Source organism: Drosophila arizonae, chromosome 4, assembly GCF_054131065.1.
Source record: "Drosophila arizonae isolate 15081-1271.41 chromosome 4, UAZ_ARI_1.0, whole genome shotgun sequence".
NCBI classification, from domain to species: domain Eukaryota; kingdom Metazoa; phylum Arthropoda; class Insecta; order Diptera; family Drosophilidae; genus Drosophila; species Drosophila arizonae.
In genome coordinates, this window is record NC_142924.1 from 10,562,356 (window position 1) to 10,585,949 (window position 23,594).

General features: G+C 38.5%; 1 protein-coding gene across 2 annotated transcripts; it reads right to left on the reverse strand.

The window, feature by feature from the left end:
* Positions 1-21,179: 21,179 nt before the first annotated feature.
* Positions 21,180-22,999, reverse strand: LOC108612276 (mpv17-like protein). 2 transcript variants are annotated; one of them, XM_089469285.1, is made up of 4 exons: positions 22,686-22,999; positions 22,488-22,576; positions 21,690-21,802; positions 21,180-21,608 (listed from the first exon to the last, which is right to left on the reverse strand). In XM_089469285.1, exons 1-4 carry the CDS (start codon positions 22,815-22,817, stop codon positions 21,340-21,342), a joined length of 603 nt encoding a protein of 200 aa, XP_089325411.1. In that variant the 5' UTR covers positions 22,818-22,999; the 3' UTR covers positions 21,180-21,339. The 2 variants fall into 2 exon arrangements, with proteins under 2 accessions (XP_089325411.1, XP_089325410.1); XM_089469284.1 differs by having other exon boundaries at positions 22,488-22,579.
* Between the last annotated feature and the right edge of the window lie 595 nt (positions 23,000-23,594).

A 23,594-nucleotide genomic window follows, 5' to 3' on the forward strand; every position in this document is an offset into this window, starting at 1 on the left:
CAAAAAAGCGCAGCCAGACATTGGGTTGACTAAACGATTTCAGGAACTGGGAGCGTGCAAATATTGGACTTATCGCTGGCTCTGCATGTCCGGATAATTAATAGATAAATGATATAGAATGGCATGGCTTATGGCATGCCGTGCCATGGCAAGCCAATCAATTGGAGAGCATTCGACACTTTAAGCACATACAAAATTCCTTGAATACATTTCTGGAAAATAATCAACATGAAGTAGGGGCGCATGTAAGAGAGCAGGTAAGGTTAGCTGTGTGTACAACAGAATTTAGACTCCAATATGAATAGCTAGAAATTGATAATTTGAGTATTTTTTCGTTGGAATTCTCATGAACCAAATTTAAGGTTTATAGACTATTACTTTCTGTTTGATTAACAACTGAATAGGAAATTAAAGTTCTTGGGTTAACTTTATACTGAAGATTCTAGTATTGTTTATTCTTGTTTGGTCTGCTTAATGGTAAATTCTATCTCTCCATCTACTCCGTCCACCACTCCCCATCCACCTCTCTATCTCTCTCTCTCTCTCTCTCTCTCTCTCTCTCTCTCTCTCTCTCTCTCTGCCTGTCTATCTGACACTACTTAGCATTCTTTGACTCCTCATCTCTTTGCCTCTTCCACTTGATTTCCTTTCTCTATCAGCTCATACCTGATTCTTCCATTCTACTTTTAATATTTATATAAAAAGTCAGTTCTCCTGCTTCTTAGAAAAACTTTCACCTGTATAAATACAAATAAATACATTCATATACCCACACACATATATATATATTATATATATAAGAATGTGTGTGCTTAATACGAAATCCCACATATTTATTCGCATATAAATAATAATAATAAATATATGTAAAGCCGATGCAGATCAAATTCATTTTCATATTTTGACTTTACAGCAGCTGTGTTTATTTCGACATTTTCAATATTTGCCTCGATGTGTCGCTCAATGGAATACGAATACGAAACTTCGACATATTTGGAAAACAATAACAATGCCCATACACATAAACACACCCACACCCACATGCAGAGAGAGAGAGAGAGAGAGAGAGGCTGGAAAATCAAAACAGATGCGTTGCCAAGCACAAATTGAAAATTAGTCGGAAAAGAGGAACGAACGAACGCTTAATGCAACGAGTGCCTGGCTGGCTGACTGGCTGGTTGGCAGTTTTAAATAGGCTTTCATTACACAACCAATTGACAGTCACATGCCACAAACAAAACCAGCTACACACACACAGGCACACTCACACCCATTATGGCCAAAGCTGAGACGAAAACGCGGCTAACCACAGCTGCATCGACAACAGAAAAATTGGTTCATGCGAGCATTGTTAAAATATTGCAATCCATTTAGATCTAACTGGCTAACACACTATATCTCTCTCGCTCTCTCTCTCTCTCTCGCTCTCGCTATCTGCTTGTGGCCAAAAGAGTTGCCAAAAATGAACTTTGTCAATTAATTGTTCAGCTTTGCTATCGAATGCCCAATATTAAAATGCGAATTTCCAGCCCACCAAATGCACTGTACATGTATGCATGCGCGTGCATGCGTGTGTGTGTGTGTGTAAATTAGCAATGTAAATATACCAATTTAAAATGCCGTACAATAAATATGAATACAAAAGCGTCGCACAGAACAAAAACAAAAAAAAAAGAAAACAAACGACGATATCAGCGGCAAATAATTGAATTTACCCACAGTAAAACAACGCGTGGGCCAAAGCCCGCAGCAACACACACACCCACACACAGACACAATGAAACCTACAGACACACTCACACATAGACAATTGTACACTCTGGCAAATAGACAGACAGACAAATAGACAAGCCAACATATTGTGTGCCTTTGTACGAATCTAATAAACCGAATACTGCATTCGCATATATGTAGAGTTATATGCGCGAACACACACACACACACACATGCACACACACATGTACACATATACATATATGCAAAAATAACTTCAGCGTGTGTGGCGCTGTCTGTGTATTTGCATATATATGCGTGTGCCTCGCTTATGGATAAAAACACTAGACAACATGCGGCTCAACTCTGGAAACTATTTGAGAAAAATGTATGAAAAATTATAAGCAGGATTTTATATATCCTTAATATATAGAAAGTTAACTGATCTATAGTGAGATTCGGATATTTAAATTATTACTGATAGATATATGTGCCTACCATTCGATATGATATATTATATAGAAAAATTTATAGGATATATACATGTACGAATAATTTGCATGTATTTTGACATATAAATATGTATGCTTCTATGTTTGTATGTATATGCATCCTTCTAGCTTAACACGCATGCATGCATGTCTTTAGGTATGTAAGTATGCATGTTGGCATACATTTGTGTATGTATGTGTGTATGTATTTATATACATACATTTCAACTAGATTTCCATATATGCATATATAAATGCATACACGAATATAGGCATACATATGCAGGCATGCATGCATGTTAATCCCTTTCATACACTTCCAACTGCAGCTCTGAACTTATGCATTTATTATGTTGTCTAGTGTAATATTTAAGGGAGCGTTTGATTATGCCAGCTATAGAGCCAATACTCATGAAATATTGAAAAGCTGCGGGTCCGGGGCAGGTATGTGGGTGTGGCCACGGCAAGAGGCGTAAGTGTAGGGGTGTGTGTATAAGTGTGTGCGTGTGTGTGTGCGTGTCACGCGGCGCACACGAATGATGAAATATGCATGAAATTGACTTTTATGCCAAGCTAAAATCACGGCATCTGCATAGACGAGCCAAAATCCCCTCAGCTGGCGGGAAGGAGGAGCGGACGAAACCCCAAACATTGTTGTTTTGGGGTTATGTAACTTTAATTGAAATGTAAACTGTAAGCCGCACGCGACTCAAATGAGTAAAGCGACATTTTAATGTGCCAAACAATGGATCCTGCCCACAGTTAACGAGCAGCGAAAGCGACCCCCAATAAATGGTCCATTTTAAATAGCATTTATATACACATACACACACACACACACAGACGCATATGAGTATGTGTTTTGTTTTTTCACATGTTAGCGCATTTTAATTGCGTCAAAAAGTCAAATGAATATGCGAATGGTTCAAAAATGGTTAAGCACTGGCCAACATAGGCCACATTATGCATAAACATATCAATGTGTTTATGGCTCTGCTGCCCTCCCCTGGCTGCATAATGAATATGAAATGAGACCAGGCCTAATAATGTTAAATATATGCATTTTTTGCACTCTGCTGTGAAACAGTTAGCATGCGACTGTTTAAGCAATTTGTAGTTTTAAAGTGTTTAGTGAAATGTGACAGCAAGGAAACATATTTGGATTTATATTGTGTATATAAGAGAGTATAATTTATATATATTTGAGTAAAATGAGAAAGACTGAGATTCTACGAAATTGTTTTATACAGAATAACTCAGGTGATCGCTCTCTAATCTCATTCTATCCTAGCTAACTTGAGTTTCAGATTCTCTGGTGCAATAAATGAAGATTTGAGAATTGATATTTAGCATGAGCATAAACAATTCAAGATATATGTAATATATATGTATATGTAATAATATATTTACGTCCATTCGAAAAGTGTTAAGTCGAAAATACTATATCTTTAATTGATAACTTAAGATATATATACATAAGAACAACATCTTTGTTCATTTTGGATATGGCGATGCTGAACATACTACATTTATCTTCTAGAGATATTCTGCTAAACCTAAAACATTAAAAGCTTGAGTAACTATTGGCTCTCTCTTGAGATCTATCAAAGGAGTTTCAACAAAAACAAGTATTATGTAAGCATTTATACTGCATCCACTAAGATAGCAAAACAGGCCCTTCAAATCACTATAAATATCTAAAATATTTCATATAACAATTCCATGCCACTTCATTTGCTGCAACTCCAAAACCTTTGTAGAACCTATTAAGCCTGATGCAGAGCTATAACATTTTCACAAGCTGCTGCTGATCTCTGTTATCTTATATAAAATTTGAAATATAAGTCAACTTAAGGCACACTTTATATGCATACATATGCACATATAAATATGTATATGCAGTGTAATATATTGTTATATACATATACTTATGTGCTGAAAAAGTTGCAAGCCTGCTGCATACGGCCCGAAACAATGTCGCCTGTGTCGTAGCTGTTGCTGTTGTCGCCGCTAGATAATAAATGACCGGCCATTAAATTGCAATTAAAAGCTCATATGTGCACATAAACTTTACGCCAGGCAGCCCAAACAGACGTCGACAGACGCGGACGCAGGGACAGACAGAGAGACAGAGAGACAGAGTCAGACAGACAGACAGACCCAAACCGAGAATTTGCCTATAGCCCACGGACGAACGCATTATAATGAAAGCCAGAAGCATTCGCTAGCAGGATAATAGCCCGTATAATAGTAAATTTAACAGTTGGCTTGCTCCAGCCATTTTCCACTGCAGGAGCTCAGTGCTCAATAGTCAGCAGGTCGCACAACTGGTAAACAAATTACGCGCCAGCCAACCGCCCACCACCCACCGTCCCTCGCCCAAGGCCTCAGCACAGCTCTCAAACCCAAGCAAAGGCAAAAATCCCATGCCAAATGGCCATTCGGCTACTTTTCTTACATAATTGACATAACGTATACGTAATATGCAACCGCCTGGGCGCACAGCCTACTAGAGAGTGTGTGTGTGAGTGTGTATGTGTGTGTGTGTGTGTGTGTGTGTGTAGTCAATTAGAAAATGTGCATTGTACATAATTAAGATTTATACACACACATTGAACAACAGTCAATGCGAACAGTATTCGTATATCTGCATAGCAAAGTGACCAGATAGTATTTTAGGTCTGGCCACAATGAAATGCAAAAGCCCCTGCAGGGCATGCGAATATGTATATAGATAAGCGGTATATAGTTGGTAACACACATTAGTGTGTGCTGTAATCATAAATATACATATATATTATCATAAAATAATAAGGATACACCTCCCCTTACTATACCTTAACTCTCCTGACTAACAAAAGGAAATTAAACTCAAATACAGAAATATATTCTTAATCAGATTATAATAAAATAGAACAATTTTATCTTATATACAATACGTCAAAGAAAGTATTAATATACGCTGCCGATATCGATATTTATCGATAAACTGAGACTTCAGCATATATCCGAATAGCCAGCGCTGCTCAATCAAGTACAGGGTATCCCAGCTAGGAAAAATGGAACGCTTAGCGCATTTTGCGAACGCCACCGACTGGATGCAAATTTCCATTAGCCATGCAAACGCAAAACTAGCCGCCATTTATCTGTCCAACTAGGCGGGCTGTGGAGCCAGCAGCGGATAGTCATCGGCCTGGCAATAGTTAAAATTTACTGCCCAGTTACCAAACAGCAAGTGCAGAGGCAGAGGCAGAGGCAAAGTCAGCGGCAGCGGCAGCAACAGCAACAGCAAGTTGCAAGTTGGCAATATGCATACGCATTTTATGCGATGCAGCAAACGACGCGACGTCGCAGCAGAGAATGCAGAATGGAGAATGGGGCCATTTTAATGGAAATTTTTATTGAAAGCCAACAAAGCGCTCAATGGCCCAGCTAATGGCGTTAGTTGGCCAACTAGAGGAACCACACTAAAGTAGCTTAAAACTTCGAATGAAAGCAGCGGCATCACTCCCTCTCTCTCTCTCTCTCTCTCTCTTCATCTCTCTATCTTTCCTTTCTTCTTCTCTTTCCTTAGCTTTCAGATAAAGCGTTGCAATAATTTTCATGAATATATTATAAATATGCTTTGTAGCTAACTGTGACAGAGAACTAGCTGAAAGCATAAGGAATGCGTTATCGATCAGATGCTTTATATTCTTATATAATTAAATGCTTAATATGTACATAAGTAGTACTTATATATTGCCAAATAAAACACGTTCATATTTATAAATGATTTATTCAGTAGATTTAGTTAAGGGAAAATATTAACCGATGAAAAGTAGCAATTCGAATCAAAACGATATGATTTACAAATACTAATTTTTACACAACAAACTTAGCAAAATGATTAATCGATAACAAAGCAGTATAACTGAATCATTCTGCTAAAATAAAGCTATATATAATTATACAGCACGAACTCATCAATACTTTCTGATTGACTTGGTTTTACAAAAAATCGATTAATCGATACCAACCTACTAGGTAAAATACTGATACATTTAAAAAATATTACTAATAAATTATTATAATTTTTTATAATGTACTAAACAATTCAATTAACTCCACTCATTAAAATCAGGAAACAATTTATCGATATATATACCATATCATACCAGTTAGCTACTAGCTTCTATTTATTTCTTCATTATACTATATTCCACTTACCCTTCTTACGGAACAAAAAAACCCATGAAGCGATAACAGAATACACTTCAACTCAAACTTTCGATAAATATATTGAATAGCTACGTTAAACTTCATGAAGCAATTTCCAGCATACTTAACGGTAAATTTATAGAATATGAACGTTAAAAACTGTAAGTATATTTAACATTGCCCTTTATAACTTACTCAAGAAAAATCGCATTTTCAAAGAACTTGAAGCTAAATGGAATTTCATAGTATCTCCGTTTCTTGCCTCCTGGTAAAGAGCTCTCTGCATACATATTTATTAAAAAGTGCCTTTGTGTCTTTGAGCACAGCAGGAGGAAGGACAAAAGGAATGCAGCCAATAACGTTATCGTTTCCATTATTATTATAATTTTTTCTTTTTTTTTCACAATTCATTGCCAAGGGCCAAACAAATAGCTTGAGCGTTGAGTGGAGCAAAATTATTTGCTGCTCGTAATTACATGGAAATGTGCACGCATTAAAAATTAATAACTAACTGCCGCTGCGCCCACAATGCTGTGGGAGTGGCAAACAAACAAATATCAATAAAACAACAAAAGCAAAAGCAAAAAAAAAAAAAAAAAAAAAAAAAAACAAGCGTAGGAGACGAGACGCAGATTTAATAAAGTGTATGAAAGGAAAAGAGGCAACAAAGGCGACTTATTAAGTATACGCCGTGGCGGACAGACAGACAGAAAATAATGGCGCATACATATTGAAATTTTAATCGCAGATTATGTAAACTTTAAATTTATGAAAAATATGCAGAGGTTTAAATATTTCTTTAAATGAGTAATATATATATAAACTATTAATAGATACAATGAGCAATTTAAATTAATGAAAGCTTAAGTGTTCGATAGAGAACTTTGGTCAATGAGTTTTATTACTATATTTGGTTCTCTTTATTGCGTCACTCTATCTTCTTTTAACTACATCTCTTCGGTTTTATTTTGTACTCTTCTTTGCTGCTGATCTTACATCTCTGTTGAGTTCTTTCTTCTTCCCTTATTCATCTTTTCTCTTTAGGTCTCTTCTCTCCTATCTGTTCTATCTTGCTTTATATGTATTGTCTCTTTTCCCTATTCTAATCGCTTTCAGTACGCCACACTATTGCCTCTTTTATTTTTCTTATCTCGCTGATCTCCTTTGCTATTTCGACTTTGCTTCTTCTTCTTCCATCTGACATCCACCCACTTTCTCACTCCGATTTCCCGTCTCGTCTCTTCTTTTTCCTCAATTCACTGCAGTCTTTCCAGTTTATTCTCATATAAATTATCTAGTCTCTCTACTCTCACCTTTCTTCTCTCAGATCTGTTTTCTCTGCTCTCACCTCTCTTTTCTCATCTTTGTGTTCCCATCTATATTCACTTTTTACTCATCTCCCTTCCCTCTCATTTTCCCCTCATTGTGTCTCCGGTTGTCCTTTATCGTTCAAGCGATTGCAGTGAAACATTATCTCTTAATTTGATGATATGCAATATTTCGCCTTAAAAGTTATTAAATAAATTGCAAATATTTAAGCCCGAATATTCGGGCGCAAAAAGACATTCAATGCTAGTACCAAATAAACAGAACCAGAAAACAAAGCAGAGTGCAGAGCAAAAAAAAAAGAAAGCATTCCAAGTGAGCGCTCAGCCCACAGCCCCATTCAAAAATATTGCACAATTTCCATAAATCGCAAAGGGCGAAGAGAGAGCGAGCGAGCGAGAGAGAGAGAGAGGAGAAAAAGAGAAAAACTCTTTTTATCGATGAGCAAAGGCAAAATGCAGAAGCGAAAGCCTCACCAATAACAAAAGGCAGGCAAACTGCTGTTAAACTGTTGTTTAAACGCATTGCCAGTGGGAGCGGAGCAGGAGGCGGGAGGGGCAGGGGTAGGGCAGGCCATGGCAGAGGGGCGCAGAGTGAGGGCAACTGCAAATTGGAGGAGTTTTGTGGCCCATTGTGAGACGACGCCGGCACAGGAACCACAAGCCGCACACCCACAACGCAGCACTCAGGCCACAACAGCCACACACACACACACACGTACTCACACATGGCTAGCAATGTATTGGGTATTGTAAAATCCCTTTGATTTTTTGCCGCACCGTTGCAAACAGCAATTTGGCAAATCCTTTCACAATCAAAATCAACCGCAGATGAAATTTTCCCCAAAAATTGCTAGGCAAAAAGGGCGTGAGTTTGAACTGCGTTTGCGGCGCTCCATAACTGCGCCCATATGCCCGACGAAGATTAAATACACTAGCGAGATAAACGAAGCCAATTACACTAAGCTCATCTGGGCCACAATTCCATTTGCAACAGTTTCAAGCGCTCTTAGCCAAGCCGAAATCAGCTGGAGGACTCTAAACTTTATCGATATATAGATATATATTCATCAGTTTGTTACGAAATGATATTAGCTTTGTGCCAAGGGTATTTGAGCCAGGTTTTTCTTTCAGCATTTTCCGGCTGCACTCCAAAAATCATTCGACAGTTAAACGAAAAATTAGCGTTAAGTGTTGCGTTGCCTCAGAGTTTGGCTCTTGACGTGGCTGTCGTTCATTTTACCTGTACAGGTGCTTAAGCATTTTACGAGCAACTGTATTCAATTGGGAACTGCAGCTGCCAGACCCTGACAGCCTGACTGCCTGCATTACGCATACGCCGCGTGTTAACTGCGCTTAAAAGTCAGGCCAATAAGTTGCAGCTTGTAAATTGCCTCATCTCGTTGACTTGTTGTTGTTTTTGTTGTTGTTGTTGTTGTTGCTGCTGCTGTTGCTGTTTGTGTAATGAAAACTTTTACAACGCCATATGCAGGCTATTAAATAACAGCTCACACACAGACACGGACACACACACGCACACACACTCAGACGCACACGCACACGCACATGCCTTGAAATATGCAATCAAGCTCATTTATACTCATTAAGCGCTTATGTGCAAAGCGCATATAAGAAGAACAAAATGCACAGGAGAGGATGAGCATGATAGAGGGGATACATATACACATACATATATGAGACTAAAAGAGTATATGAGAAGAAGAAGATTGGGACGAGAAGAAGATGTGAAATACTTATAGCATAGTTCATAAAACATATATAGGAAAGGGCATAAAATATAAGAAAGCGAAAAGAGTTTATGTGCAGCTTAATAGCTAAAGTTGCTGCAAAGCAAAAGATTCAGACATCGTTAAGATCTAAGAGATGAGATTAAATAAGGAAGACTACGAGATATGATGAAAGGGCTAAGAGTTATAGGTAAGAGGTAAGAAGAGAGCTAAGACAGTTATAGACTTCACGCTAAGGGAATTCCACGTAATTATCATATCAATATTTTATTTTTAATTTTAATAAATTCTAGTATATATATAATAAATAACATAACATATATAAATAATAACATATAAACAATTTTTAATTTTTATTTCATAATTTAAGAATAATTCCACACAATTTCTTTATTATAAAAATATTAATATAACAAGAAACGCCATTTAATATGTATTCACTTATAAACAGAAAATAAATGACCGCCCCATCAATGAGTTAGGGCCCCTCGCCATATGGCGAACGTCCCTGTTGAACGGCGAAGCGATGCGATGCGTGTGCGTATTTTTCATTCTCTCCCTCTCTCTCTCTCTCTCTCTCTCTCTATGCCCGCTCTGATGCTTAACTCGACTTGCCTGCTAATCTGTTTCTGATGTCTTCCAGAAGGGGAAGCTGCGTGCGCCTTAACGTAGGCAACAGTTTGTGTTTTTTTTTTTTTACTTTTACTTCATAGACTGTGCTCGGTAGCTGCTCAGTCTGCTCGGTTGAGTCTTGGGCTCTATATGCTGATTACTTTGCTGCTGCAGCTATTTGGTATATGAATTTACTGCCTTACTGCTTGCTGCAGCGCACCAGCTTAAGTAATTAACAAATTAAAATATGTATGCGATAGAGGAATATTCTCAGCTCTCCACTCTGTTCCGGGCAGTGCTGCAGCTCGTTGACAAGGGTTGACTAAAGGGTGAAGACTTAAGGCAGCACTTGCATAAAAGGAGCACCGACGACTTAAAAGCATTTCAGCTTAGCATTGCCATTAACAATGTTACGTATACGCACTGTGATCTTTGGTAAAGAAGATGAGGCAAAGATAGTGTATGTCATGGGCAGAGAATATATAGTTGGATTAATATTATAAATTTGAATTTGTGGTAATTTCAATTTGAATTTGTGGTAATTTCAATATGCATTTAAGTCAGCTGCATATGTAGTCTATATATTGGATGATAGCTATACTACCCTGATGATGATGAGGTGATCAGCTGTCGGCCTCATATAATCAGTTATATTTATATATAAAATTCTTTATTATTTTGTTAACCTCACTAATTTTATTTTAAGCAAAATAAATCGATAAAAGTTCGATAAATATAGAAATCAATTAAGAATCAATAAATATTTGGTGATTACGATAAAATCTAGTCACGATAACAAAACTCAATAAAAGTTACTATATTCGACAAATTTTTAATTAATGCTCGATAGATACTCGATAACACAGCGAACGGAAATCGGTCGAAATTTTAATGTTGTATAAGCAATCAATAAAAATCAATTATTGTTACTTTCAACAACATTCGATAACTGTTAAAATAATATTCGATTAATTATATACAACTTATTCACCACCATTCATTATTCATGACAATTTATGCATAGAAAAGTCAACAACTTTAATAGCAATTTATCGAGGAAATATTCAAAACATTTCCATGAAAATGGCGCAATTTACACACGTTTAGCGACAGCTGCTAGCTTATAATAGTTTCTGGCCAATTCTGGAAATGTCAATGCCGTGTCTGTAACCGAAGCGACTGGCCAAAGCCAGTGGCATCGCATCAACAAAAGCCCCATAAATAATTTCGTTGGCAATTCAATTTCCAGCTAAATGCCGGCGTCACATTTGACAGAGTGTTGGAGTTATGCCTCAGCGAACACCCTCTTGGCCAATTTGGTAGTGGCAACTGTTGCAAAATGCGCACTTTTCACACCCGGGGCCGCAAATAGTATTTAGTGTGTGCCTGTGTGTGTGTGTGTGTGTGCTGGCAAATCGCATAAATCATACGCCCAGTTGTACACGAAGGATACTCGAATACTTGGATACTTGGATACTTGGGGCGTTAATTGTAAATAAATAACATATTAAAATTTCCAGTCAATAAGTTTAAGCCGTAATTAAAAGTAATAATGTGCACAGCAATACGAAGAAAACGTTCGGTCGACTTCAGTACCTGCTGGCAGGATGCCGAGCAACCAGTCAGCCAGCCAGCCAGCAGCCAGGACCTGCGAGAATTGCCCCTGCTGCTTCAGCTGTTGCTGCCAACGGCAGGCGTCGCAAACTTTTGCGAAAAAGGTCAATTAAACTGCATTAAGTTTAATAACTTTTGTGCAAACGAACGAACGAACGAACGAACGTTTCGTTCGAACGTACTGGCGCACTGTTACCATGTATCTGCAGAGCCAGCCCATTCCTGCCCCGCCCAGCACAGCCAGCCCAGCCCAGCCCAGCCCCGACCATATTAAAACGAAGGCAAAGGCTTTTGGCCAGCGGATTATGTACAAAACAGACATAGGGGTCCACAAAAAGAGAGAACACGCTACGAGTAGAACGCAACATATTGTGCGGCTGGCCACACGCAGCGTCGACAGCAACAATAACAAGTTAGACGGGCCATGCACAGCTATAGGGATACCCCGTGTTAGATAGAGAACAGAGATATATAGGATCTCTATGTATGTATGTATATGGAAAAGAGTATTTATAAGCAGCTCAAGTATGATACCTTATAAATTGCTTAGTTTCTCTAACTCGTTTTTCTTCCTTGCTTAGAATGATATACTCTGAGAGAGAGACTTAAGAAGACCTGACTCTCTCAATACCTCTCTGTTTTTGTTTTTCACACTCTCTTTTTCTCTGCAGTATCATTTATGTCTTTCTTTCTATCACGTTCTCCCGTACTCAGACGTAGGCCCTCTGTTTCTCTCCCTTGTTCACTATCTACTTGTTTCTTTCCTTCGTTGCCTGTTCTTCTTTCAGCCACTATCTCTCTCTCACTCCCGACTTTTTTCTTCTGCTTAGATTCAACGTCTTACGCTTTACGTTCTTTACCTTTATCTCTATATCAATTTTCCCAGTCGATCTCTCCCTCTCTCTCCCTCGATCTACCTCTCTCTTTGTTTCTCTCTTTCCATGTGATTCTTTTTCTGTAACCTCTGCACCTGTCTCTGTCTCTATGTCTATCCCTTTCTCTGTCTCTGTCTCTATGTCTATCCCTTTCTCTGTCTCTGTATCTCTCTCTTTCTCTACCTATTTTTCTTTCTGTAGCCTCACTGTTTTCATCTCGCCTTTTTTTGGCTCTCTTTATCTATCTTTTTCTTTCATCACTACCAGCTCTGCCTCTGTCTCTTCCGCTCTCTTTCTCTCTCTCTCTCTCTCTCTCTCTCTCTCTCTCTCTCTCTGATTTCATATCACTCAACCTATTCTCACAGCAAAAACTACATTATAAACTGCTTATGCAATTCAGAGGCTAAACCGATAACATCTACGGGTAAACACGATGATTCATTTTACGGCATCCGCATTCAGCTCTCCGTTTTTTTGCTGCACAGCTTTATTATACCCCTTTGACCTTGGTGCTACTTGCTGGGTATAGCAATAACATACATAGGTAGCAACACCTGTTTATGGTTTTTCGGCACAGCATTTTACAACTGCCAGGCCAAGGGAAGGATGCTCACAAACACACACACGCACACACACAAAGAGAGAGAGAGACAGAGAATGGTCGTCTGTTGTGTCGTTTGGTCGAGGCCAAAAGTTTTCGTAGCCAACTAATTTTTTCCTGTCAACTGCACAGACGACAACAAAAAAGCAAAAGGCGATGGCGACAGCGACAACGGCGTCTTGGCGGGAAACTCGCCAAAAAAGAAGCCAACAGGGCCAAAGAGCGAAAGAGAGGGAAGACAGGGCCAGAGCAGAGCTGAAGGTGAAATTAAATGTAAGCAGCGCAGGATATACGAAGGATGTGCATGTCTTGGCTCTTGCGTGCGTGTGTGTGTGTGGGTGTCTGTGTGTGTGTGTGCGTTGCCATTTGCTTACGCCTGATTATGCGTTTGCATGCACATAAAGGCAAAAGTCAAACAGGAGACACACTTCCTCGCCAGACCAACAGCAAACAGCAAACAGCAAACAACAAGCAAACAGCAGCCGTTCGTTCGCTTTGGCTACCTTTTTTTATTATCATTATTTTTATTTTTTATTTATTTACGTGCGCTTTTGATGGGCTTGACAGCAGGTGTTTGCTCTGTATGTGTGCGTGAACAAATTTGATGGCATTTTATGCCATTGCAGATCAGCTCAAAAACTGCCGACCAAGCTAGCCCCTGCCCCAGCCGTGCCATAAAAATAATGCGAACTTGGGAGCTTGCGTGCCGCTCAGCCCCCATCGCATCCTCCAGCTGCTCCAGCGAGTGTCTTGCTTCTTTCGCCAGTTCATTTGCAGCACATAATATGTATGAGGCGCTTGTGTCATGCAATCTTCGAGGCTTTCAATTGTATGCAAACCTAATCATGTTTAGGGGCAGTTAAGGCAGAGAGAGGCAGAGAGAGGAGAGCAGTCAGGAGGGTCTATTCCTTCAGTTAGTTTGTCATAATATATGATTATCTAGTATAATAATAGGTCCATGTATCATCATATATTTATATATATATATAAAAAAAGGAAATATAGGGGACGAGAGAGAAAAAAGAGAGAAAACTATACGGAATGAGAGATAGGCAATGTAATATATAACATATAAATATACATATATATAAAAAAAAATTTTTTTTTCTAGTCTTTCATTTTCCTTCTCTGTAACTCTGTCTTTATATATTTTTTGCTTTCTCTATCTCCTATTCTTAATGTATCCCTCTCTCTCTCTCTCTCTCTTTGTGTCGATCTTACATTCTCTCTCTCTCTCTCTGCTCTGGCTCAACTTCTGTTGCTGTCTCTCTCCCTCTATATCTCCTTTTCGCGCTCTATCTCTCTCTACCTCTCTATCTCTCTAGCTCTCTGTCTCTTTCACTCATTCTCTCTTACTCACTCTCTATCTTTCATTTAATGCCCGTCCAATTAATTTATATTTCCATATATTCAAGTTCTTCCACTAAAAAACTTCCCACTTTGTACATTATTTTATGTTTCAGTTGTTGTTGTTATACCCTGAACCCATTGAAAATGGGAAATCAGGGTATAATGGTTTTGTTAAAAGTATGTAACAGGCAGAAGGAGGCGTGGCAGACCCCACAAAGTATATATATTCTTGATCAGGGCGACGAGCTGAGTCGATTTGGCCCTGTCCGTCTGTCTGTCCGTCCGTCCGTCCGTCCGTCCGTCCGTCCGTCCGTCCGTATGTATGAACGCGTCGATTTCAGAAGATATAAGAGCTAGAGACTTCAAATTTTTTTTTAAATGTCCGTAATTACAGCGCGCATATCAAGTTTATCATTAAAAATCGATAACTCATCCCGATCTTTTTTTATCGATAAAAAACCTTATCGAAAACCAGTTATAAAATTATATCTTCTACACCCTTATTGCTAGAGTCTCCAAATTTTTAATGTATTCTTATATGCAATTTATACAATTTCGGTTTTTGTTAAAATTTACCCCCCATCCTTAAATTCACCCCCTCACCATCACTTTTGTAAAACGCGTATTTCAAATACTAGAGACTTGAGCATTGGAATATACACACATATTCACCATATGATTACGCTCTAAAAGTTTCATTAAGATCGTATGTCTACAAAAGAAATTATTTAACAAATAAATTCTCATAATATTGCCCACACTGCACTATGGGGAATTTTGCCGTTTTTCGGGTATTTAGTCATTTTTGCGAAGTATGAAAATTTATAATTTTTTTATGTTAACATCTTAATAAAACTCCAAACTTTAAGGTACTGTACCCAAAATGTTGAATAACAGTCCACTGTTAAGCCTAACAGCTGTTAAAGTCAGCTGTTATCTTCGAAAAGCATTTGCCTTCAGCTTACAATTTGTGTTAGCCGATTTTCAAATCATCGTTATTCAATGACCAGACATTATTTTTGAGAAATTTAAAAAGGATATGAATTTTTAGGGCTTCTACTATGCGTTGGCTTAAAAACCAATTGATGTTTGAACTTATTTTAATCATTTATTGTATAATTAGCAAATGTTGTCAAATTTCATTTCTTGTAAATAAAATTACACTTTGCAAAGACATATAAAACAGCCACAAGGGCGCACCAGTGTAATTCTAATTGCATGTTATAGAGTAATCAATTGGGATCTTAGTGCCTTTGTCTCAATGTGCACTTTTGCGCACAACCGGCGCAAATCAATTTTTAGCAGGTGACTATGAGATGACCTGTGTGATATTTGGCTCAATGAAAAAGGCAACTATAACCAAGAAATAGTAATTTAGATTTTTTTTAAGGCAAAACTAAATAAGACTAATATTGATTCAACTTATTAATGATATTAAAAAAGCAAAAGCCGCTTTTTTGCCAAAATATAAATGCCAAATGGAAGAAATGCAGCAGGAACAAAAACTAGCTGAGAACTATGAATGACTGCCTATGATAGCAAATGTTTATAAAATAATTGTTCATTTGAGGCAAATTATGGAAAATACTGTTCATCCTGTAGGCATTTTTGGCAAGGCAGCTTTTAATTTGCACAACCAGGTCTATAAATCAGACTAATTTCATCACGCATAGAAGGATAGCAGAATCCATAATTTCGCTGATGGTTGATAAAGCAATGGATACATCTGATCAGATTATTTCTTCAGCAAATCTTTAGAAACGAGTTTGAAAGCATATAGGTCGCTGTCTAATGAAGTTGTACGTCTTGTATTATGTAAAGTTGAAGGCACAATAAAATCAGTTGAAGAACCCGAATTTTTTCAGCGGATCAATATTTCTGGCTGATCTGGAACTCGAAACTGAAGAAAACTAATTTCGATTTTATGAAAGTTCGACTGTTTTCAATTAAAATTATTATTTTAAAGTATAAATAAGCAAAATTCTTAAAAAAAAAAAAAAATTTTTAATACAAAATTTTAATTAATTTTTTTTGGGTGGGCGGTGACACGCCCATTTTTCTAAAATATATTTCTGATGGTATACATATTAACAATACAAAAACCGGATCAAAAAATCTGGCTTAGTTTTCAAGTTATTAATTAATACCCGATAATTTGGATTTTTCCCCATAGTGCACTGCAGCGCAGCCCAAGCGCAGTCGCTGCTTACTGCGCAGTTAGCAGAGCGCAGGCTTATGCGTGCTTATGGATGCATGTGTATGTATGTGTGCATAAAAGAAGTGCAGAATGATTAGAATATCAGCTTGGAGGGTTCAGGGTATCTCCTAGTCGAGCAGTCTCGACTGGAGCTTTCTTACTTGTTTTCTTTTAATAATTTGTAGAGCGCCCACTCGAATGCATTTCGAATTGGCGTTGCCAACTCTCGCGGTCGGTGCTTTAATAGGTGTCATGCCAACAGTTATCCGCTTTTATTTGCTTTCCATTCTTTTGTTTTCACATTTCGGTGTCTTTTCTTTAATTATGAATACACAGTCCCACACTCAGGCACACACACCCATACACGCGCACACTTACACTCACACTTGTTATGGCCATTGGCCCATCAAATTGTCTGCAAGGTAACAGAGTATTAAGAATTTTTCAGCGGCAGCAGTTTTTTGACCAGCCCAACGAGAGTATGAGAAAGAGAGAGAGAGAGGGGGGAGAGAGACAGGAAGTGGCAGCTGGGCGGCGGAGGGGCGTGGCTCTATGGCAACGCAAGCCGCTTAACGCAACCAACTGCCAAATGTAAATATACTCCAACCCCAAGTAAAGACCAGCAACAACAGCATGGTATGAAAAAAAAATACTTATACTATATAAAACTTTCTTAATAATACAAAAATAAAAATAACAAAAAATACGTTCATTCAAGGCGCAGCAGAGCCGCAAGCGGAATGCGCATTGTTTTCAGCTTTTCGGCAGCAAAAGCAACAACAACAAGTGGGTAAATTCAGAACGGAACTGGGCAACTGGGAGCTGGGAGCAGGAGGCGACAAGGCAGCGCCGAGCACAGCGCAGCGCGGGATGCGGCGCGGCTTGAGGAACTTAAAAACTTTGGCCATATCCCGCAGCTATGAACAACAGCAATCAATTTTCACATGCCGGCGAACAAATGTGCCGCAACGGGCGGCCCATCAGCCCTGACTGCGACTCCAACTCTGGCGAGGATGGCGAGGATGGTGGGGTGGTAAGTTGGCCACCCTGCCTGCCACTGGGTATTTTTTTAAATTATAATGCGGCAGCGTGTGCGCGTGTGAAAATGCCGTCATGGCCATCATCAAACTGGGCAAACACACTGGACACCAGTCCTGTCCAGGCCAGTCCTGTCCAGGCGAGTTCTGTCCAAGCCAGTTCTAGCCCAACACACACACATATATTTACCAAGCGCTTCACATTACGTCCAGTTCCATCAAATCAGTGCGGACACGCCCACGCACACCACTCAAACGCCTCCATCGTGAGCGCGTCGCTGATTAATTTCTCGTTTTTGCGCCATTTTCTATTTGTCTTGGTCTTGGTAATTACAACAAGTTCCCTCGCACAAGATAAACACAGCATCTGGAGCAGCGGCAGTGGCAGTGGCAGCATCCGTGGCAGCAGCAGCATCAGTAACATCTGCCAGAGCCAACAGCCAGAAGCTGCCCCGGCGAGAAGTGATTCGCAGCTGGGTGAATGCTTCCGGTAATTGAATCAAATGAAGCAGCATTAGTAAGTATTAGCTTCTTATGCAGCCAGCCGCCGCTACACATTGCATAACTCTGTTTGTTTTTTTCTAAATTAATTTTTAATTTAATAAACGTGTTTAGAGAGCGCCGGCCAGCGAGCGATACGGAGCTCGACGTGAGCTAGTTTACCCGCAGCAGACGCCAAGGGGCGGAACGGCAAAAGAATTGAGCGTGTGTATATAATATATATATACATATAAATATACCATGTTATAGGACTTGATTGGCTGAGAGATGCTCTGTAAATGTGTAGGAAATTGTGAAAAATATTGAGTTTGTTTAAGAGTCCAAAAATAGTTACAGAGTCTTATAAACAACTTTGATTAACTTTGATCCTATATAGGATGTTAGCGACCGAGCCTAATCAACTTTAGTTTATGCGTGGCATGCTTGGCTCAGAGATCTGTTCTAATCTGCTCTGATCTGCTCTGTTATTATATATATGGGGATATTACTCAAAATTGAAACAAATATTGCAGCTGCTATGCTTTCAATGTTATTCAAATTCTCTATATATTCCACTCTTCTAGCTCACATACAGCACATTTACAGGGTATTAGAAAAATTTTATTTTTTTAAGTTCTCTAGACAAAAGCTTGCTAAAGTAACGTTGACTTAGCTCTGAGTAAACTTAAACATTTCTTTTTATTATAATTGTTTAACGGACTTCATTAATATAAGCAAAAAGTTGGTAAAACCTGCGCAAAACTTTTTTATGCCTCAGCAGATATATATATTATTCAGAAACTAAGTTAAAGAATGTAAATTGCACAGCGGACACTTAACTAGCTAAAAATAAAATATTATGTCGACTTAAGCCTAATTTGAAAATCTTAAAAAAACAAAAGACACAAAACAGAATTTCTTTTTTTTTTAAGATATCCATTTAGCTATTATTACGTCTAATAAACCTTATGACAATGTAATACCCTAATGCTGGTCTATGCTGGGACTTAAAAGTATATGAAGTACATAAATAGACGACGAGTTCGGCGGCTAGCAGGGGGCGTGGCAGGCAGGCAGGCAATTTCAGTTGGTCAGCAGATTTTCGCTGGTTCGCGAAGCCCAAAAAAAAAAAAAAAAGTAAAGAAAAAATGAGAGAGAAAGAGACAGAAAAACGAAAATAAAAGTAAAGCAACACAGCACAAAGCGCATCGGGCAGCAGAGGACATAGAGAGAAGGAATACGTTTTCCAAGATAAACGGAAACAAGCCAAGATGGAATTAATTTTCCGCTTTGAACAAACAAGCGGATGTAAATAAAAAGCGAACCAGCGAACGTTTTCTGCGTCAAAGTGAAAGCGCAGGGGGCGGGGCAGAGCAGGAAGCGCACCCAAAGGAGACCAAAGTAGACGGGCAGCCGCAATGGCTTAGACATACCTTACCGCCCACTGCCCCACCGCCCCCTCCTACAGCTGCTGCTGCTGGTGTTTTTGTTTTTGTTTTTCGTGAAGCTGTTTAGGCGCGCGCGTCTGCCAAGTTTTGGTCCACAGCGAGAGGCTGGCCCAAGTTATGTGCTGTTAATGACTGTACAAGAAGTTTAATTGTATGCCCAGCCTTAAGCCGAGCGAGTAGAAAGATGGGGCGATACAGATAGGCGCGACAGCAGGAGGGAGTGAGAGCGACAAGGCTGAAGAAAGGCGTGTGGTCGAGGCAGTGGGACAGAGTAGAGGGAATAGTGGACACACACACACACACATAGACAAATGCCTATTGACAAATTGCAATTTAAATAGACAGCAATAAGTTAAACAGACGCACATGGACATAGAGCAATTGGGGGAATATATGAGACAGGCATAAAGCACGCAACGTCTAATTAGTTTAGCTGCTCAGGCGATAGATGAAGATACAGCGCTAATAGAGATGGACGATAGTTTGACAATCGCTTGGGCATTTAAGTGAGCGCGCGAAGTGAGCAAGAGATGGTGGATAAATGAAATCTCGTAAATAGAATAGTATGTACATAAGTATGTGTAAAAAAGAGGGCAGAGACTGCAAATTTTGAAATATTGTATGTAACGACAAGCCTTCTAAGACGATTTGTGCAGTATGTAAATGTATTAAGATAATATATAAAAATATATGTATAAAAATATTTTAATATTTAAAAGTATACTTAACATATAAACAATAAATAATAATAAAATATTTGTATTATTATTATTATTATAAAATAATTTTATTATTATTATTATTTGATTTATTTTTTTTATTTATTTATTATTATTTTTTTTATATATATATATTACAAATAATAATTTATTTATTTTATTTTGCATTATTTTACATAAATACGCCCCCGTTTATCTCAATATATTATTGAACACTCAAAGATAAACTTTACATTTCCACAATTCCATTTTTGACATCCATTCATCACTTCCCAATTGCCTCTCCACTTGCCAGCTCACCCTGCGATAGTTTTAAAGTGTCATCCCTAGCTGATAAATGCATTAGGACACTATTTTTGTGGCTAACTTACTTACATGTATATATTATATTATATTCTATTCTATCCTCTATTCCCTTCCATTCCATTCCATACGATGCTAGCAGAGGGCAGAGCCGGCATCGTTTCTCTTGCTGTTGTTGTTTGTGTACCAAATATTGATGAAACATTTACGCACATACGCACACAATTAAACACGTTTACTCACGCAGCACACACACACACACACACAAACACATAAATAGAGAGAGTGATGAGCACACATATACACGCAGACTGATAGACATGTATACATACATACACACATAAGTAGTAATTGATGGGTTTCCTTTTATAACAACATCAATCATACGCACTGTGCTGCCCAGGTCAAATAATACATTTGTACGATTGTATATATGCATAAGTATGCGTGTAAACGTGCATGTATATAGCATTTGGAATGTATTTATTTGGCAAAGCATCTTCGCACTATATCAAATATACATATACATATATATCAAAATATAATCATATACATACATATATATATCTACGCTTCTGCATGTGTGTTAAGCTACTATCTAATCCAATCACGCCTAGACATTCTTGTTACTGTTGCTTGATTGTTGTCGCTGCTGTTGTTGTTGTTGTTGTTGTTGTTGCTGTTGTGGTCAGATTCTGTCGCTTTATGTAGCACAGTATGTTTACCCAAATCATGCCGCATATTCCCATATAGATAATACGAAATCGTGGCGCTATAAACATAAAATTCAAAGCTTGAGCCGGCAGCCAGAATATACAGGATCGGAAAAATGTAGGCACGAATTTTTCACGCAACTCCGCAAAGGGGTCCTCGGCGCCCTCCATCAGAGACATGCCTAGAATAAGAAACGGAAAAGAGAGAGGGATATGTATGTATGTAAACTCAACTATATTGCCATAAAAGCTCTGATTCCTACCCGTATAAAATATTGTCAGACAATAGGGTGTCAACACAAACTGGTCCAATAACAATTTTTTGATAATAGTTGATCTCAGTGTACCCGGAAATGTGCCATCTAGCCATTTGTACCTAAGATATACACATATAACACTAATTATTAAAACGCAAGCGAAACACAGGGAATATTATATACAGTGTGAAATGACAAGCAATTATGTTAATAGAGTGCTCTGTTTAAGTGTTACTTTGTACCATATACACATATACATATACATATACTGTATGTGCATATATATTCGTGAAGTTCGACGCTTTGTGTTTCATTTTGTTTGTAGTATGTCTGTGTATGTGTGTGTGGCTTTTATCCGACACTTACATATCTGGTGGATTAACGTGCACATATGCCTCGTTTGATGGTGCGTAGCGTGCTTGCTTGGAGCTTTATGCACAAAAGCTTTGCGCTCTTGCCGGTGCTGCTTAAGAGAGAAAGAATGAAAGAGTGATACCAAAAAGAACACAGAGAGAGCAACTGTGAGAGAGAGTGCATATGTGTGTGCGTTCTTCGACGTCCATACACGTGCTGGACGAAATGTAAATTGTAAACAAATTGATAAAAAGAATTGAAAGAAGCGACAAAACAAACTCATGCGACTTTTACCGTTACAAGAATGAATGAATATATAAGTATGCGTGTGTGTGTGTCAATTAAGATGCCTGGCACCCATACACATGTGTTAATATTATTATGCTATGCGAGTGTGTGAGTGTTTAGTTTTATACATATTTATTTATTTGTGGAGTGAGGGGCACGAACCAAGCGTATAGCGATGGGGCATAGAGAATGGTACCCATTACAGCATAGCGTCCTACAGTTGCATAATCGATATCCTCACGCTGCTCCGGCTGCTGCAAGACACATAAACACGTAAATCAAATTAGCCCCTGCTACTGCAATTAATTGCACTTATTCATATGCATACATATATACATACATATATGCATTGCCACTTACCGCCAGCCAGCGCTTGGAGACATATTGCTGTGAGAACTCGGCAGCCACATAGAGACTGCCATAGATGGCGCTGTTGGTTACGAAGGGATGGCGTCTGAATGCGCTTCGGGCGCTGGCAATGAGGCGTGACATTGTCTGGACAACTAATGGAAGCACCACAGCAACAACAACAACAGCAGCAGCAGCAACAACAAGTTCAAGTTTTGATTTATATAGATTTAATTAACAATTCCAATTGTATGTGCCTTGCCCGTGCAAGAGAGACAGCTGCCAGCGCCGTCAAAGCTTCGCAACAGAATGAAGCTCGCTGCTTCGGCTCAGCTGTTACAAAAGCTATGCCAACTGAAGAGAGCGAATCAACTTAGCTCGGCTTATCAGCATAATGACGTGAGAGCAAGTGAGCGTGAGAGAGCGCACTTTGGATATACGATTTTCCGGTTGTGTTTGATAAGCTTTATTTGTGCGCTACAACTGCAGCATAAATGAAATACATGAGATACATAGATGCAAATTGAGTTTGGCGAAAATTATTATTTACGCTTTGAGCTCAATTGTTTACCGTAGCTATAAAATAATAGTTGCAGGGCGAACAAATATTTTACTATCTGTGCATATGATTCCACTAGAGATAAGATTTGTTCATTAAAACTGTCATTTATTTATGAAGAGTGCTCATTAAACTAAATGGCAACAGAAGCGTATAAATGGAAACACCTGAACAAGAGATAAGCCAGATAAAAGAAATAGATTATTACGGGAGGTCTTAGATAATTTTGCAGGTGGATAATATAATAACAAATGTGATTTTTTTAATTTGATAGGAAGTGGATTAGGAACCAGTCTTAAATTAAGATTAAAAAATCCTTACCTACCATACAAATCCGCTTCCTTTGATCAAAAACTTCATCA

Bases quoted from the DNA above. Each gene is read 5' to 3' on its own strand.
- LOC108612276 (XM_089469284.1), bottom strand. From the start codon at position 22,817: ATGTCACGCCTCATTGCCAGCGCCCGAAGCGCATTCAGACGCCATCCC. The intron at 22,580-22,685 runs GTAAGTGGCAAT...TGTGTCTTGCAG, and splicing joins TCTCCAAGCGCTGGCTGGCG to CAGCCGGAGCAGCGTGAGGA. The intron at 21,609-21,689 runs GTAGGAATCAGA...TTCTTATTCTAG, and splicing joins TCTGACAATATTTTATACGG to GCATGTCTCTGATGGAGGGC.